We start from the raw sequence: 16,644 nt of genomic DNA on the forward strand, positions 1-16,644 counted from the left end.
CCATCCCAACCGTGAAGCACAGGGGTGGCAGCATCATGTTGTGGGGGTGTTTTGCTGCAGGAGGGCCTGGTGCACTTCACAAAATAGATGGCTTCATGAGGATGGAAAATGATATGGATATATTGAAGCAACATCTCAAGACATCAGTCAGGAGGTTAAAGCCTGGTCGCAAATGGGTCTTCCAAATGGACATTGACCCCAAGCATACTTCCAAAGTCGTGGCAAAATGGCTTAAGGACAACAAAGTCAAGAGTGGAATGGCCATCACAAAGCCCTGACCTCAATCCTATAGAAAATTTGTGGGCCGAATTGAAAAAGTGTGTGCAAGCAAGGAGGTCTACAAACCTGACTCAGTTACACCAGCTCTGTCAGGAGGAATGGGCTAAAATTCACCTAACTAATTGTGGGAAGCTTGTGGAAGGCTGGCCGAAATGTTTGACCCAAGTTAAATAATTTAAAGGCAATGCTATCAAATACTAATTGAGTGTATGTAAACTTCTGACCCACTGGGAATGTGATGAAAGAAATAAAAGCTGAAATAAAGAATTTTCTTCTATTATTCTGACATTTCACATTCTTAAAATAAAGTGGTGATCTTCACTGACCTAAAACAGGGAATTCCTATTAGGATGAAATGTCAGGAATTGTGAGAGAACATCCCTGGTCATCCCTACTTCCTCTGATCTGGCAGACTCACTAAACACAAATGCTTTGTTTGTAAATGATGTCTGAGTGTTGGAGTGTGCCCCTGGGTATGTGTACATTTTAAAAACAAGAAACTGATGCTGTTTGCTTAGTATAAGGAATGTTTTATTATTCCTACTTTTACATTTAAATATCCTAGCCCTCACAGAGCTCGGACATGTGGAGAGGCTAAGAGAGGAGGAGATGATAGATAGCGGTGAAGGAAAACTCTGAATAGGCTTTTTGTATTCCTCTTCAGAGTGGACAGACTGGAGTTCTGGCCCAAAAACTGCAGCCCAGGTTTGATTGACTGCCTGGATGTGTGTCAGTCTGTTTAGACCTGACACTCACACCCCTTTCACACTCTCTTCAAATCGCTTCATACAAAACCAAGACCAAGCCTTATCCCCCCCTCCTTTGTCCGGTAGTACTCACTGAGCTTCGCTGCTTTACTGTGCTGTGACGGTAGAGTATAGGTGTTTAACTGGAGTGTGGGGCGCACAATAAAGCTGGAAAGTGTTTAAAGGCCTGGTCAAGGCAGACTGAACCGTGCAGCTGTTGGACACACGTAGAGGAGTGGATCGATCCTGGCCTGGGATAAACCCTCCCTCAGGTACCACCCAGACAGGAAAACTTAGAGAGAAAACACAGTCTACTGTATCAGTGCTCTTTCTTAGATGCACAAATGAGGTAATTATACTCCTTTCTTTCAACGGATCTGAACTGGATGTGAGACTAGTGGTGAAGGCTGTATGTTAACTGTCCATTCTTACACCGTCCTCATAGATGTCAACATTTAACTGCTTTGGTTTCACTGATTGACCAAACTCAGCCTTGGGTATGCAAGGACCTCACTCTCCTCTCTGCTGGTGTCTCTGTGCTGTCTGCACCAATAGCTAACAGCCCCCCTAGACCTGTAGACCTGCTACATGTTCCCAGGCAATACTGCTGACCCCTCTCCATAATCCCCATGCTGACCGCATGTAGCCCCCCTTCCAGTACAGATGTACCCTGGCTCATTCCCATCACGCCGCCCCTCTCTTCTCTCCAGCCCCCTGCCTGCCCCCGGAGGCCCCCTGCGCTAGCCACTGCGGCGCTAGCCCATTAGCATGTATGATAAGTGCCTAGCATGTCGGCGGGCCAATTTAAAGGCTGGCTCTGCCATGCCAGGGCTCAGGCCTGCAATATCATTGGGAGATAATCTACCGCTGTGAGGGAGAAAGTGGCAGCTCGGGGCGTGCATAAAATCACTCTTATTTTCTCCTTCTCCCTCTCTTCTCTTTCTTCCTTTTGGCTGTTAACACCACTACTTCTTCTGATGACACTGAGAACATGGCAGAAACACCCAAGGGAGGGAGGGAAGTGTTTGTGTGTGTCAGAGGAGGGGCAAGGCAGAGGGGACATGACATGATTCTATGAGTGTTTCCATAGTTGATATATCCCTCAGCCCATTTAATCCCATTAGGAGACATTTTAAGTTGATTCGTCCTGTCTCTCTCTCTGTGTATTTACTCAGCTCTCTCTGTCCAGGAGGAGTTAGTGCGTGGCTCTCTCTCTCTCTCTCTCTGTCTCTCTCTCTGTCTCTCTCTCTGTCTCTGTCTCTCTCTCTCTGGCTGTCTGGCTGTCTCTCTCTCTCTCTCTCTCTCTCTCTCTCTCTCTCTCTCTCTCTCTCTCTCTCTCTCTCTCTCTCTCTCTCTCTCTCTCTCTCTCTCTCTGTCTGTCTCTGTCTCTCTGTTTCTCTCTCTCTCTCTCTCTCTCTCTCTCTCTCTCTCTCTCTCTCTGTCTGTCTCTGTCTCTCTGTTTCTCTCTCTCTCTCTCTCTCTGTCTCTCTATCTTTCTCTCCCCCTGTCTGTCTCTCTTTCTCTCTCTGTGTCTCTCTCTTTCTCTCTCCCCCTGTCTGTCTCTCTCTGCGTCTCTCTCTTTCTCTCTCTTCCCCTGTCTGTCTCTCTCTCTGTCTCCCTGTCTCTTTCTCTCTCAATTCAATGGCTTTATTGGCATGGGAAACATATGTTGATATTGCCAAAGCAAGTGAAATAGATTTTTTAAAATCAATAAAATATTTACTGTAAACATTACACTTCCAAACGTTCCAAAAGAATAAAGACATGATGTTTTTATACAGTGTTGTAACAGTGTTGTAATGACGTTCAAATAGTTCAAGTACAAAAGGGAAAATAAATAAAGATAAATCTAGGTTGTATTTACAATGGTGTTTGTTCTTCAATGGTTGCCCTTGTGGCAACAGGTCACAAATCTTGTTGCTGTGATGGCACGTTGTGGTATTTCACCCAATAGATATGGGAGTTTATCAAAATTGGATTTGTTTTCAAATTATTTGTGGGTCTGTGTAATCTGAGGGAAATATGTGTCTCTAATATGGTTATACATTTGGCATGAGGTTAGAAAGTGCAGCTCAGTTTCCACTTCATTTTGTGGGCAGTGTGTACATAGCCTGTCTTCTCTTGAGAGCCAGGTCTGCCTTTGGCGGCCTTTCTCAATAGCAAGGCTATGCTCACTGAATCTGTACATAGTCAAAGCTTTCCTTAATTTTGAGTCAGTCACAGTGGTCAGGTATTCTGCCACTGTGTACTCTCTGTTTAGGGCCAAATAGCATTCTAGTTTTCTCAGTTTTCTGGTAAATTCTTTCCAATGTGTCAAGTAATTATCTTTTTGTTTTCTCATGATTTGGTTAGGTCTAGTTATGTTTCTGGCCTGGGGCTCTGTGGGGTCTGTTTGTGTTTGTGAACAGAGCCCCAGGACCAGCTTGCTTAGGGGTCTCTTCTCCAGGTTTACTTCTCTGTAGGTGATGGCTTTGTTATGGAAGGTTTGGGAATTGCTTCCTTTTAGGTGGTTGTAGAATTTAACGGCTATTTCTGGATTTGGATAATTAGCGGGTATCGGCCTTATTCTGCACTGCATGCATTATTTGAGAGCTGAGTAAATGATGTTTTTGCAGTGTCTCAATTTGGTGTTTGTCCGATTTTGTGAATTCTTGGTTGGTGAGCGGACCCCAGTCCTCACAACCATAAAGGGAAACGGGTTCTATAACTGATTCAAGTATTTTTAGCCAGATACTAATTGGTATGTCGATTTTATGTTCCTTTTGATGGCATAGAACGCCCTTCTTGCCATGTCTCTCAGATCGTTTACAGCAGGGGTGTCAAACTCAAATACCCAGTGGGCCAAAATGTAAAACCTGAACAAAGTCACGGGCCAACATTGAACAAATTAACCTTTTAATATGGACCCAAACAAGTTTTGCTTTAACATTGAATATGGAACAAGCATCGCTTATTACCATACAATATATAATTTAATAGTGGAGACATGCAAAATCGAATTTCAAATGAAAAAACACATCAATGGCATTCATTTATTAAATAAATAAAATTTAAATAAAAATTGTATGCCTCTTTTCTATTTGCAGCCTTCTGATTTAAATACCAAAGTAAACTTTTTCCACTGGCTAATAATTTTACAAATAAAATGATAATAAATCAATCAACCATTCAAGCCCATGCCTTGTAGCAAGAAAAAGTGCATAAAGAAAACGTTAATTATTGCACACTGGTCTAATCTGATGTGCCCAAGCCAGATACCTGGCATCTCTTCTTGGATGCTAGTTCATCAATGTCTGGGCTCAAGCTCTGAGCTGAAGAAATCCTCAGTATCGAGCGAAGATGTTCATCAGTCAGACGTCTCCTGTGAGTTGTTTTGGTCATCTTCATCGAGGAGAAAAGTTGCTCGCATAGATAAGTGCTGCCGAACATGGAGAGCATCTGAGCAGCTTGGGTGCGGAGCTGAGGCATTGTGTCAGGGATGAACCGTGGAAACTGTGCGGCGCCCACAGCATCATACTTTGACTTCAGTGTGTCGTTGCACTGGAGTTCAATCAGCTCCATTTGGATGTTGGTTGGTGCATTTTCCACATCAACTGCGAAGGGATTACTAAGCAGTTCAAACTTGCATTTCTGGGCATCGAAGTCGGCAAATCGCCGGCTAAACTCAGCGGCGAGAACACTATTGAGATATGTGCAGAAGATCTAGGTCCTGCTGTAGGCATCCTTGGTTGAGGACAGAAGCACGAGATCATCAGCAAACAGTAGACATTTTACAGATTTTGGTAGGGTGAGGCCAGGTACTGCAGACTGTTCTAGTGCCCTCACCAATTCGTTGATATACATGTTGAAGAGAGTGGGGCTTAAGCTGCATCCCTGTCTCACCCCCAGCCATGTGGAAATAAATGTGTGTTTTTTTGCCAATTTTAACTGCACACCTTTTGTTTGTGTACATGGATTTTATAATGTTGTATGTTTTTCCCCCAACACTACTTTCCATCAATTTGCATAGCAGAACCTCATGCCAAATTGAGTTGAAAGCAATTTGGAAATCAACAAAACATGAGAAGACTTTGCATTTGTTTTGGTTTGTTTGTTTGTCAATTAAGGTGTGCAGGGTGAATACGTGGTCTGTTGTACGGTAATTTGATAAAAAGCCTATTTGACATTTGCTCAATACATTGTTTTCGCTGAGGAAATGTATGAATCTGCTGTTAATGATAATGCAGAGGATTTTCCCAAGGTTTCTGTTGACGCGTATCTCATGGTAGTTATTGAGGTCAAATTTGTCTACACTTTTGTGGATTGGGGTGATCAGTCCTTGATTCCAAATATTGGGGAAGATGCCAGAGCTGTGGATGATGTTAAAGAGTTTAAGTATAAGCCTCCCTCTCCCTCTCTGCATCTCTCTCTCTGCATCTCTCTCTCTCTCTCTCTCTCTCTCTCTCTCTCTCTCTCTCTCTCTCTCTCTCTCTCTCTCTCTCTCTCTCTCTCTCTCTCTCTCTCTCTCTCTCTCTCTGCATCTCTCTCTCTCTCTCTCTCTCTCTCTCTCTCTCTCTCTCTCTCTCTCTCTCTCTCTCTCTCTCTCTCTCTCTCTCCGCCTGCCTGCCTTTGTGTTTACACACAGCAGCACTGCAGTATTTTAGAGGAGGTTAAGCTAACAGAGGTGAATTGTGATATTTTAAAAGATTACAGTAGTTCAGCCAATTGTACTGGAGCATGCCATTTCCAAAGTGCTCTTTCAGACCAGACATGTCACATTGAAGAGAGGAGGAAATCCAGTTCTTAGAAAGGGGGAATGAAAGTTGGGTGGGGGAGGGGGGGGGTGAAGAGAGCAAGAGATACATAAAGTAGAATTCCTGTACATAGCTGACACAAGGGCAGAACACCAGTGAAAATGGTATGGTAAACTTAACAGGGTTTTATGACCTACTCTCTGTAGTTGATGTAACGCATAAAGGAAAAAAAGCAGTGAAGTGGAGGGCAGATGCAGTGGAGATGGCTCCCTCTGCTCGCTTCACCCTGCCAGACCCCTCTGTAATCTATAGCCAAGACACGCACACACTGCCTGAAGAAGAGCCCAACAACACACACACACTACCTGAAGAAGAGCCCAACAACACACACACACTGCCTGAAGAAGAGCCTAACAACACACACACAAGTGCAACATTTTTATTTGCTCTAAAGCACTTTCCTCTCGCAAACGCCACAGTGAAAATAGATGTTCTGTTTTGGAAGCATAAATAGCCTATGTTTTTTTCACTGCAGATATAGATTTGTGTGTCAGGCAAAATAGCTTTAAGTGTATTAATAATGTACAGGGGCTCCCCATTCCTCCCATGTAATCTAATTCAACTTGAATTATGACTCAGTGTTAAGTTCAGGGTTCTGCCGTCAGGCAACGGAGCAGATTTCTCTTTGCTTCTCTCTCTCTCTCTTTATTTCTCTCACTCTCTCTCTTAATCTCTCTTTCTTTCCCTTACTCTCTCTCTTACTCTCTCTCACTCTCTTTCTCTCTCTCTCTTTCTCTCACTCTCTTACTCTCTCTCGCTCTCTTTCTCTCACTCTCCATCTTTCTCTCACTCTCTCTCTTACTCTCTCCCTCTCTTTCTCTCACTCTCTCTCTTACTCTCTCCCTCTCTTTCTCTCTCTCTCTCTTACTCTTTCTCTCTCTTTTCCAATGGTGGGGGTTGTGAGTAGATGTAATGGCAGTGCTGTGCTGTTAGGTATCGGGAGACAGAGAAAGGCCTGAGATCTCTGTGGTAAAACAGGCATTTCACTGCTTACATGTCCGTCCGTCTGTCCGTGGGGGTCATGGTTGGGGGATGTGAGTAGACGTAATGGCAGTGCTGTGCTGTTAGGTATCGGGATACAGAGACAGAGAAAGGCCTGAGATCTCTGTGGTAAAACAGGCATTTCACTGCTTACATGTACACAAATGTACAAATGTACACAAATTGAGTGGTTACTGTACATGTCTTTTTATAGCCCTGCTCAGATAATGATAGTCAAAACAGGCCATCTGATGTGACCACTGTTGTCATGTTTGCCTCTGTTATGTTGATGTTCTGGTTTTGGGTTTAAGTGCCTTTCGTTCTCTTGCCTGGAGTGACTGTACTGTTGTATTGAGGGATGAGTCACTCTGCCAGCCAGGCACTGCACTCTGCAGCACTGCAGTTCTGGGGAGGAAGACGGGAAGAAGAGATGTGAGAATTAATCAGTTCTGTGAATGAGGCAACTTCTCTCTCCTCTCCTTTTGTCTGTCTGTCCGTCCGTCAGTCAGTCCGTCAGTCAGTCCGTCCGTCAGTCCGCCCGTCAGTCCGCCCGTCCGTCAGTCAGTCCGTCAGTCAGTCCGTCCGTCCGTCCGTAATGGCAGTGCTGTGCTGTTAGGTATCGGGAGACAGAGAAAGGCTGTGGTAAAACAGGCATTTCACTGCTTACATGTCCGTCCGTCCGCTTACATGTCCGTCAGTCAGTCAGTCAGTTAGTTATCGGGCCTGTCAGAGGAAGTGCCTGCTCTTCAATGTGTTTGAGGAAACAAAATGTATCTCTAAAGAAGGTTGGTTCCAGGCGTTATGGCAGTCAGGGAAAGTGACAGTGTTCCTTGTGAACTGGATCGTTCTAAAAGAGAGAAAGTGCTGATGTCCCAGCTCTGTCACTTTTAGAAATGTATACTTTTTCATAGTTTAATATGAAGGAGGCTTTGATCCTGACTAATATGAGCTGGAATATTGTCAACATATGGAAATCTACGTGGGCAAGTGGCACTTACTAACAGAAAAATGATTGCTCTTCTATAATTAGTTCCTTGTAGAATAATTGTTCTTTAGTAGGGGTTGTTTGTAACTTTTTGTAACTGCAGTCACATTGTCACAATAGGGAGGTTGTTGGTGTTAAAAGGGCTGGTTAACATTAAAAAAAGCATCCCAACTTTCATGCACTAAAGCTCACGATGAGGGAGGGGGAGAGGTGGGGAGGAGGGAGAGGAGTGGAGGGGAGGAGGGTGGTCCCCCCCCCCCCCGCAGGAGGAGACTGGCAGGTGGCATCTACCCCCCACAGCTCCCTGCCCTTCACAGCTCCCTGCCCTCTGGTCCTGGGTGGACCTGTCAATCAAACCACTCTGACAGAGGTCTGTGCATGTGTGCGCCGAGATACTCTGCTCTGCTCACAATAATGTCATTATGAATAGATTAGGCAAATGGATGCTTGTATAAATAACATGTTGGAATTAGTTACAGATAAGAACATTTTTTTAAATTCACTCTTTAAACATTTTGATCACAACACAAGAAGAATGTTTTATATTGCGCTGGAAATGTATCTAGTTACGACAAACCATCCGACCTGCTTCTGTATATCATCTCTGCCTTTTGATTATTTTATTTCATGATGACTACTGGACATTTGTCTAAAGTTTACAGACAGATGGATGACGTAAACTTAGAAAACCACAGACTCAAACACCAAATCATATCAAATCAAATCAAATTGTATTTGTCACATACACATGGTTAGCAGATGTTAGTGCGAGTGTAGCGAAATGCTTGTGCTTCTAGTTCCGACAATGCAGTAATAACCAACAAGTAATCTAGCTAACAATTCCAAAACTACTACCTTATAGACACAAGTGTAAGGGGATAAAGAATATGTACATAAAGATATATGAATGAGTGATGGTACAGAGCGGCATAGGCAAGATACAGTAGATGGTATTGAGTACAGTATATACATATGAGATGAGTATGTAAACAAAGTGGCATAGTTAAAGTGGCTAGTGATACATGTATTAAATAAGGATGCAGTAGATGATATAGAGTACAGTATATACGTATACATATGAGATGAATAATGTAGGGTATGTAAACATTATATTAGGTAGCAATGTTTAAAGTGGCTAGTGATATATTTTACATCATTTCCCATCAATTCCCATTATTAAAAGTGGCTGGAGTTGAGTCAGTGTGTTGGCAGCAGCCACTCAATGTTAGTGGTGGCTGTTTAACAGTCTGATGGCCTTGAGATAGAAGCTGTTTTTCAGTCTCTCGGTCCCAGCTTTGATGCACCTGTACTGACCTCGCCTTCTGGATGATAGCGGGGTGAACTGGCAGTGGCTCGGGTGGTTGCTGTCCTTGATGATCTTTATGGCCTTCCTGTGACATCGGGTGGTGTAGGTGGCCTGGAGGGCAGGTAGTTTGCCCCCGGTGACGCGTTGTGCAGACCTCACTAACCTCTGGAGAGCCTTACGGTTGTGGGCGGAGCAGTTGCTGTACCAGGCGGTGATACAGCCCGACAGGATGCTCTCGATTGTGCATCTGTAGAAGTTTGTGAGTGCTTTTGGTGACAAGCCGAATTTCTTCAGCCTCCTGAGGTTGAAGAGGCGCTGCTGCGCCTTCTTCACGATGCTGTCTGTGTGGGTGGACCAATTCAGTTTGTCTGTGATGTGTACGCCGAGGAACTTAAAACTTACTACCCTCTCCATTACTGTTCCATCGATGTGGATAGGGGGGTGTTCCCTCTGCTGTTTCCTGAAGTCCACAATCATCTCCTTAGTTTTGTTGACGTTGAGTGTGAGGTTATTTTCCTGACACCACACTCCGAGGGCCCTCACCTCCTCCCTGTAGGCCGTCTCGTCGTTGTTGGTGATCAAGCCTACCACTGTTGTGTCGTCCGCAAACTTGATGATTGAGTTGGAGTCGTGCGTGACCACGCAGTCGTTTGTGAACAGGGAGTACAGCAGAGGGCTCAGAACGCATCCTTGTGGGGCCCCAGTGTTGAGGATCAGCGGGGTGGAGATGTTGTTGCCTACCCTCACCACCTGGGGGCGGCCCGTCAGGAAGTCCAGTACCCAGTTGCACAGGGCGGGGTCGAGACCCAGGGTCTCGAGCTTGATGACGAGCTTGGAGGGCAATATGGTGTTAAATGCCGAGCTGTTGTCGATGAACAGCATTCTCACATAGGTATTCCTCTTGTCCAGATGGGTTAGGGCAGTGTGTAGTGCGGTTGAGATTGCATCGTCTGTGGACCTATTTGGGCGGTAAGCAAATTGGAGTGGGTCTAGGGTGTCAGGTAGGGTGGAGGTGATATGGTCCTTGACTAGTCTCTCAAAGCACTTCATGATGACGGAAGTGAGTGCTACGGGGCGGTAGTTGTTTAGCTCAGTTACCTTAGCTTTCTTGGGAACAGGAACAATGGTGGCCCTCTTGAAGCATGTGGGAACAACAGACTGGGAGAGTCAAATAAAGTTCGTTCAGAGCCATCGATGTGTCTGCTTGGGGGGGAATATATATGGCTGTGATTATAATCGAAGAGAATTCCCTTGGTAGATAATGCGGTCTACATTTGATTGTGAGGAATTCTAAATCAGGTGAACAGAAGGGCTTGAGTTCCTGTATGTTGTTTTGGCCACACCACGTCACGTTAACCTGTTACTCCTACCCCCTACTTTTTTGAAAATTCTGTTAAAAATCACGCAACATTTCAGCGCCCTGCTACTCATGCCAGGAATATAGTATATGCATATGATTAATATGTGTGGATAGAAAACACTCAGACGTTTATAAAACTGGTTAAATCACGGCTGTGACTATAACAGAACGTGCGTTTCATCGAAAAGTGCAGGAAAATCTGGTCACTGAAAATGGAAAAATATATCCCTGCGCGACTTGAACCCATTGATAAAGGTGAACCACATTTAATGAGGCTGAGGTTGCAATACCTACAGCTTCCACACGTTGTCTAGAGTCTTGTCATTTGCCTACTCTTTGTTTCTTGGTCAAACAGATGCAAGGCAGCGCAGTTCTTCAGGTCTCGGACTGGATATTTTGGTTGAGATTCTACCCGGACATTTTTTCCAGACGGACAGCTATAGAATATACTTCGTCTTGTGATTAATTTGATCGCTTATTAACGTTTACTAATACCTAAAGTTGCACTACAAAAGTATTTCGAAGTGTTTTGTGAAAGTTTATCGTCGACTTTTTTAATTAAAAAAAAATGACGTTACGTTATAAGACGCTATTTTTTTTCGTTTATCACACAGTCTTCATAGATCGATATCTAGGCTATATATGGACCGATTTAATCGGAAAAAAGACCCAATAGTGATTATGGGACATCTAGGAGTGCCAACAAAGAAGATGGTCAAAGGTAATGAATGTTTTATATTTTATTGTGCGGTTTGTGTAGCGCCGACTATGCTAATTATTTTGTTTACGTCCCCCTGCGGGTCTTTTGGGGTGTTACATGCTATCAGATAATAGCTTCTCATGCTTTCGCCGAAAAGCATTTTAAAAACCTGACTTGTTGCCTGGATTCACAACGAGTGTAGCTTTAATTCAATACCCTGCATGTGTATTTTAATGAACGTTTGTGTTTTAACTAGTACTATTAGCATTTAGCGTAGCACATTATTATTTCCAGATCTCTAGATGGGATGCCTGCGTGCCAGGTAGGAGCAAGAGGTTAACCATAAAGCATATGCCCCCGCCCCTCTTCTTACCAGAAAGATGTTTTTCTGTCGGCGCGATGCGTGGAGAAACCAGCTGGCTGCACCGTCTCCGATAGCGTCTCTCCAGTGAGCCATGTTTCCGTGAAGCAAAGAACGTTACAGTCTCTGATGTCCCTCTGGAAGGCTACCCTTGCTCGGATTTCATCAACCTTGTTGTCAAGAGACTGGACATTGGCGAGGAGAATGCTAGGGAGTGGTGCACGATGTGCCCGTCTCTGGAGTCTGACCAGAAGACCGCTTTTTCCCCTTTTTCGAAGTAGTTTTTTGGGGTCGCCGGCTGGGATCCATTCCGTTGTCCTGGGTGAAAGGCAGAACACAGGGTCCGCTTCGCGAAAGTCATATTCTTGGTCGTACTGATGGTGAGTTGACGTTGCTCTTATGTTCAGTAGTTCTTCTCGACTGTATGTAATGAAACCTAAGATGACCTGGGGTACCAATGTAAGAAATAACACGTAGAAGAAACGAAAAACTGCATAGTTTCCTAGGAACGCGAAGCGAGGCCATCTCTGTCGGCGCCGGAAGTTACCAGAGAATCACACACTGTCATACTCTGTCCTCTCTCCTCCCTCATCTTTCTCCACTGCCCTGATAAGAACGCCAGCCATCCCTCCACCCCCTCACTCCCCCACACCATTTGCCCCCCTTCATATTTTCATTAAGAGCTGAAGGACCTCATCAGCAGTGGTTGAAACCTGAGCCATCCATATAGTTAGTTAAGTAATAACAGGGAAGCGCCCATCAAGCCTCTTAACTAACGGGCCCTGGCCCCACCGCTCTGCTGGCACTGATGACACCCACCCCGATCACGACCAGCTCTCCACGGCCATTAGCCAGCAGCGGGCAGAGACCCACTACTGCTCCCCTTGCCCACTACGCCTGCCCCCCTCTTCACCCGCCTGATGCTGATATAATTATAGACAGCTACTGTTTTACCATTGTGTTTAATTAGAGGCTAGGATGAATGTTAGCATGGTCTCTAGCATAGCCTCTGTCTGCTCTACCATTGTGGTTAATTAGAGGCTAGAATGAAGGTTAGCATGGCCTCTAGCATAGCTTCTGTCTGCTCTACCATTGTGTTTAATTAGAGGCTCGGATGAAGGTTAGCATGGCCTCTAGCATAGCTTCTGTCTGCTCTACCATTGTGTTTAATTAGAGGCTAGGATGAAGGTTAGCATGGCCTCTAGCATAGCCTCTGTCTGCTCTACCATTGTTAGTGTTTTCAATGTATTGATTGAAGGATAATGAAGAGAATGGCATAGCCATTGAAACAAATAAATGTACCTCAATAACACAATGGCCATGGTGTGTTTTAGGATGTTTTTGATAGCCCTGGTATAAGAGCAATAAGCATCGTGTTAGGAGGATGGAATGTCAGTCAGCACAGCGGTGTGTGTGTGTGTGTGTGTGTGTGTGTGTGTGTGTGTGTGTGTGTGTGTGTGTGTGTGTGTGTGTGTGTGTGTGTGTGTGTGTGTGTGTGTGTGTGTGTGTGTGTGTGTGTGTGTGTGTGTGTGTGTGTGTGTGTGTGTGTGTGTAGATGGGGGGAGCAAATGTAAACGGCAGAACAGGTGATGGAGGTGTGTATGTGATGGGGGTTAATAGTGCCCTGGGGTGGAAGCAGTCGTGTGGAGAGAGAGAGAGAGAGAGAGAGAGAGAGAGAGAGAGAGAGAGAGAGAGAGAGAGAGAGAGAGAGAGAGAGAGAGAGAGAGAGAGAGAGAGAGAGAGAGAGAGAGAGAGAGAGAGAGAGAGAGAGAGAGAGAGAGAGAGAGAGAGAGAGAGAGAGAGAGAGAGAGAGAGAGAGAGAGAGAGAGAGAGAGAGAGAGAGAGAGAGAGAGAGAGAGAGAGAGAGCATCCTGCAAACTTTACCTGGAGATGCAGCAGCCCTGACATAAGACAACAAGCAAACATGGGTGCTCATTTCAGCTGTGAGGAGATGGGAAGGTAACGCAAGGATTCCTTCTCTGTTCTTCATTTAGCCCAAAATGAAAGATGTTAGGTTTGATGGTCAGGTGGTCCACCTGATGGCGCTACTCTGAAAACCCTGTGTGCCATGGGGTCAACACTTCCATATTCCTTTCATGTATTTCAGTGCCTACAGTATGTACTGTATGTTCATCTCAAGTACAGTAAGACGTCTTTTCACGTATGACTGATGTGTGTCTCGTTGTCTGTCCTGAAACCTCTGACACTTGCCATATTCCTTGAATGCATTCAATGTCTATTAATGTATTGTCTATGTTCATCCTGTGTACTGTGAGGGAACTTGTCACAGATGTACGTCTGGTTGTGTCCTGTCCACAGGTAGAATGCAAGAAGGCCCAGCCCAAGGAGGTGATGTTCCCTCCAGGTACGCGAGGCAGGGCCAGGGGCCTGCCCTACACCATGGATGCCTTCATGCTGGGGATGGGCATGCTGAGTGAGTACACTTGGATTGGTACAAGACATATTTTCAGAATGAATGGGGCCTTATGGTAATATTGACAAAACACAATATGGCACTTAGCAAAAGTAGCCCACCAACATGTCCCAAGTGACCCTTACCAAGACTTTGACATTACCATTGTTTCTAGTGCTGTGGCAGGACAGGAAGGGCACTCTGCCTGACACGGACTAGCTGTGTCTCTCTCCACCACTGACATGTTCTCTCACACTGTCTGATACCAACACCAACTCGCTTACCAATCCTGATTCTGTGCTAGTGCTAGTGATTTCTGCCTGACACGGAGACTCTCAGCCACTTACTATCTATAGGAATGTAACTAACAGGACACGCTCCTCAAAACACAATGAAGGAATAACAAGGCAAGGGGAAATACAGTGAAATGACTCCTACAAGTTGCTGCCATTTACAAACATCAGCTAGATGAGAGCTCATTCCAGGAAATGCTGCCAGCAATGGTCTGCTGGAGACTCACCTTCCTTCCTCCATCCTCACGACTATACAAAGATCCCCTCCCTTACAGCCATTCACTTAGCGTGTTCCCCCATTTTCATGTAGATTTGACAAGGAAAAGACAGGAAACAAGGATCCTGAGAAGGCTCCCCCACCCCCCCCCCTTCTCCAGTTCCCTCCTCCCTTCTCCAGCTCTCCTCAGAGCTTCAGCCCAGCGTTAGTGACAAGAGATAATTACTGTTAGATTGATCGTCTGCTCAAAGTAACTGAAGCAAATAAATAGTTTGATGCTGGGTGCTGAATCCGAATGACGGCTAATGGAAGCTGCAGGATAGGTCGCCCTTCCCGTAATTTGGCTTGATGAAGCATCCTCATAGGGGCTTGCATGAAATATTCTATTGATATTCAGACAGTTCCGTTACCATATCCACTGCCTCGAACCCCCCACCCACCCCCCCAAACCCCCATTCTCCCAGCCCCCAAATTCATCCAAGCAGGGCTATGCATTACAGAAGTAAATGAAGAGGAAAATTGAAGTAATGTTAAATTATAAATGTATGATTTCATCTGCCAGACCTGAAGATTGCTGAATAATAGGGTATGGATATCACAGGGTTTCATCTGTTGGGGGGGATTAGAGGAGAGGAGGGCTTGTCTCCTACGATAGTTCATCAACATTATTCATTCTCTAATTTCTCCACCACAAACCTCCAGCTGTAGTTCCTGAAGTCTGCTGGAGGCACCAAACTCTAACTCAGCCTGGTTAGTTTGGTAGAGATGTGTCAAGTTTCTCTACAGGTGATTTTGTCAATACCCTGTCAACAGACACAGTTTAGAGCAGGGTTCTCCAACTGTGTTCCTGGAGAGCTACCCTCATGTAGGGGTTCGCTCCAACCCTAATTTAGAGCACCTGATTCTAATAATTAGCTGGATGATAAGTTGAATCAGGTTAGTTACAACTGTGGTTGGAGTGAAAACCTACAGGAGGGTAGCTCTAATGTGAAGAGACTCCACAAGAATGAGAGGGAGTACGAACTGAAACTCCTTATCTAAATGAAATTGGAAAAGCAGGACAGCGAAACATTCCGTTTGCTAATTTGCATACAAAAATCAACAAGGCTCATTATTTAAGGAACCCTAATTCCTTACTTGCCAAAATCTCATTAACACCCCCCCCCAACCCCCACCCTGTTCGCTTTGTTTACCACACCTAATCGAGCCATTTATCTTTATTGTGTTAGGGCCTGCATGTATGTTTGCTAAAATTAATACACATTTAAAGCCCTGTACAGTGTGGCTTCACCAGATGCATAATTGATTTTAAAGTGAATCTGAACTATTGGGCCATAAAAAAGGGCATTAGTATGCATATTAATACACAGGCCCTGAGGCTCTGCGGCAGCTAGTGGGGCCAGCCTTTATTTACTGAGGTATACACCGAGAGGAAGACGGGAGAGACGGAGGAGAGCCAGAAAACATGTCAGACCAATCACTTCCTATCTCCTGTGTGTGTGTGCGTGCATGTGTAGATGCACGGTCTTGTTGGCCACCGCCATGCCTCGTCTCGACAGCCAGACCCCCTCCCCCGATCCCCCTGTTTCCATGTCTCCATCCCCTCTTGTCTGGATGTCTTTGTCTAGCCTAGCTCCGCCTCCTGGAGGAAAGCAGAAGCACACTGTGATCCTCTCACCTGCTAGGCAGGGCGAAGTGCACACACACACACACTCCTCTCATATCAGCCAAACTCTATAGTTGTGCAAAGACATTGTTTTTTCCACCTGGAAAAATGTCTGTGAGACAGGTTCCTATGTCTCGCAGTTCATCATTGTTGCTTTTCAATATGCACAACAGGGATGTGATGCCTGAGGAGTAAATACAGTGCTTTGCGAAAGTATTCGGCCCCCTTGAACTTTGCGAACTTTTGCCACATTTCAGGCTTCAAACATAAAGATATAAAACTGTATTTTTTTGAGAAGAATCAACAACAAGTGGGACACAATCATGAAGTGGAACGACATTTATTGGATATTTCAAACTTTTTTAACAAATCAAAAACTGAAAAATTGGGCGTGCAAAATTATTCAGCCCCTTTACTTTTAGTGCAGCAAACTCTCTCCAGAAGTTCAGTGAGGATCTCTGAATGATCCAATGTTGACCTAAATGACCAATGATGATAAATACAATCCACCTGTGTGTAATCAAGTCTCTGTATAAATGCACCT

The 16,644-nt window shown here is 44.9% G+C and overlaps 1 protein-coding gene across 13 annotated transcripts in view; it reads left to right on the top strand.

The window, feature by feature from the left end:
- LOC124005825 (RNA-binding protein Musashi homolog 2-like) overlaps positions 1 to 16,644 on the top strand; it is a 385,933-nt gene that overhangs the window by 283,935 nt on the left and 85,354 nt on the right. For all 13 annotated transcript variants that reach the window (XM_046315408.1, XM_046315404.1, XM_046315406.1 and 10 more), the window contains exon 9: positions 13,831 to 13,945. In XM_046315408.1, coding sequence (XP_046171364.1) covers positions 13,831 to 13,945 — 115 coding nt within the window. The remainder of the gene's footprint in view (positions 1 to 13,830; positions 13,946 to 16,644) is intronic.

The sequence above is a fragment of the Oncorhynchus gorbuscha genome, linkage group LG19, assembly GCF_021184085.1.
Source record: "Oncorhynchus gorbuscha isolate QuinsamMale2020 ecotype Even-year linkage group LG19, OgorEven_v1.0, whole genome shotgun sequence".
Classification (NCBI taxonomy): domain Eukaryota; kingdom Metazoa; phylum Chordata; class Actinopteri; order Salmoniformes; family Salmonidae; genus Oncorhynchus; species Oncorhynchus gorbuscha.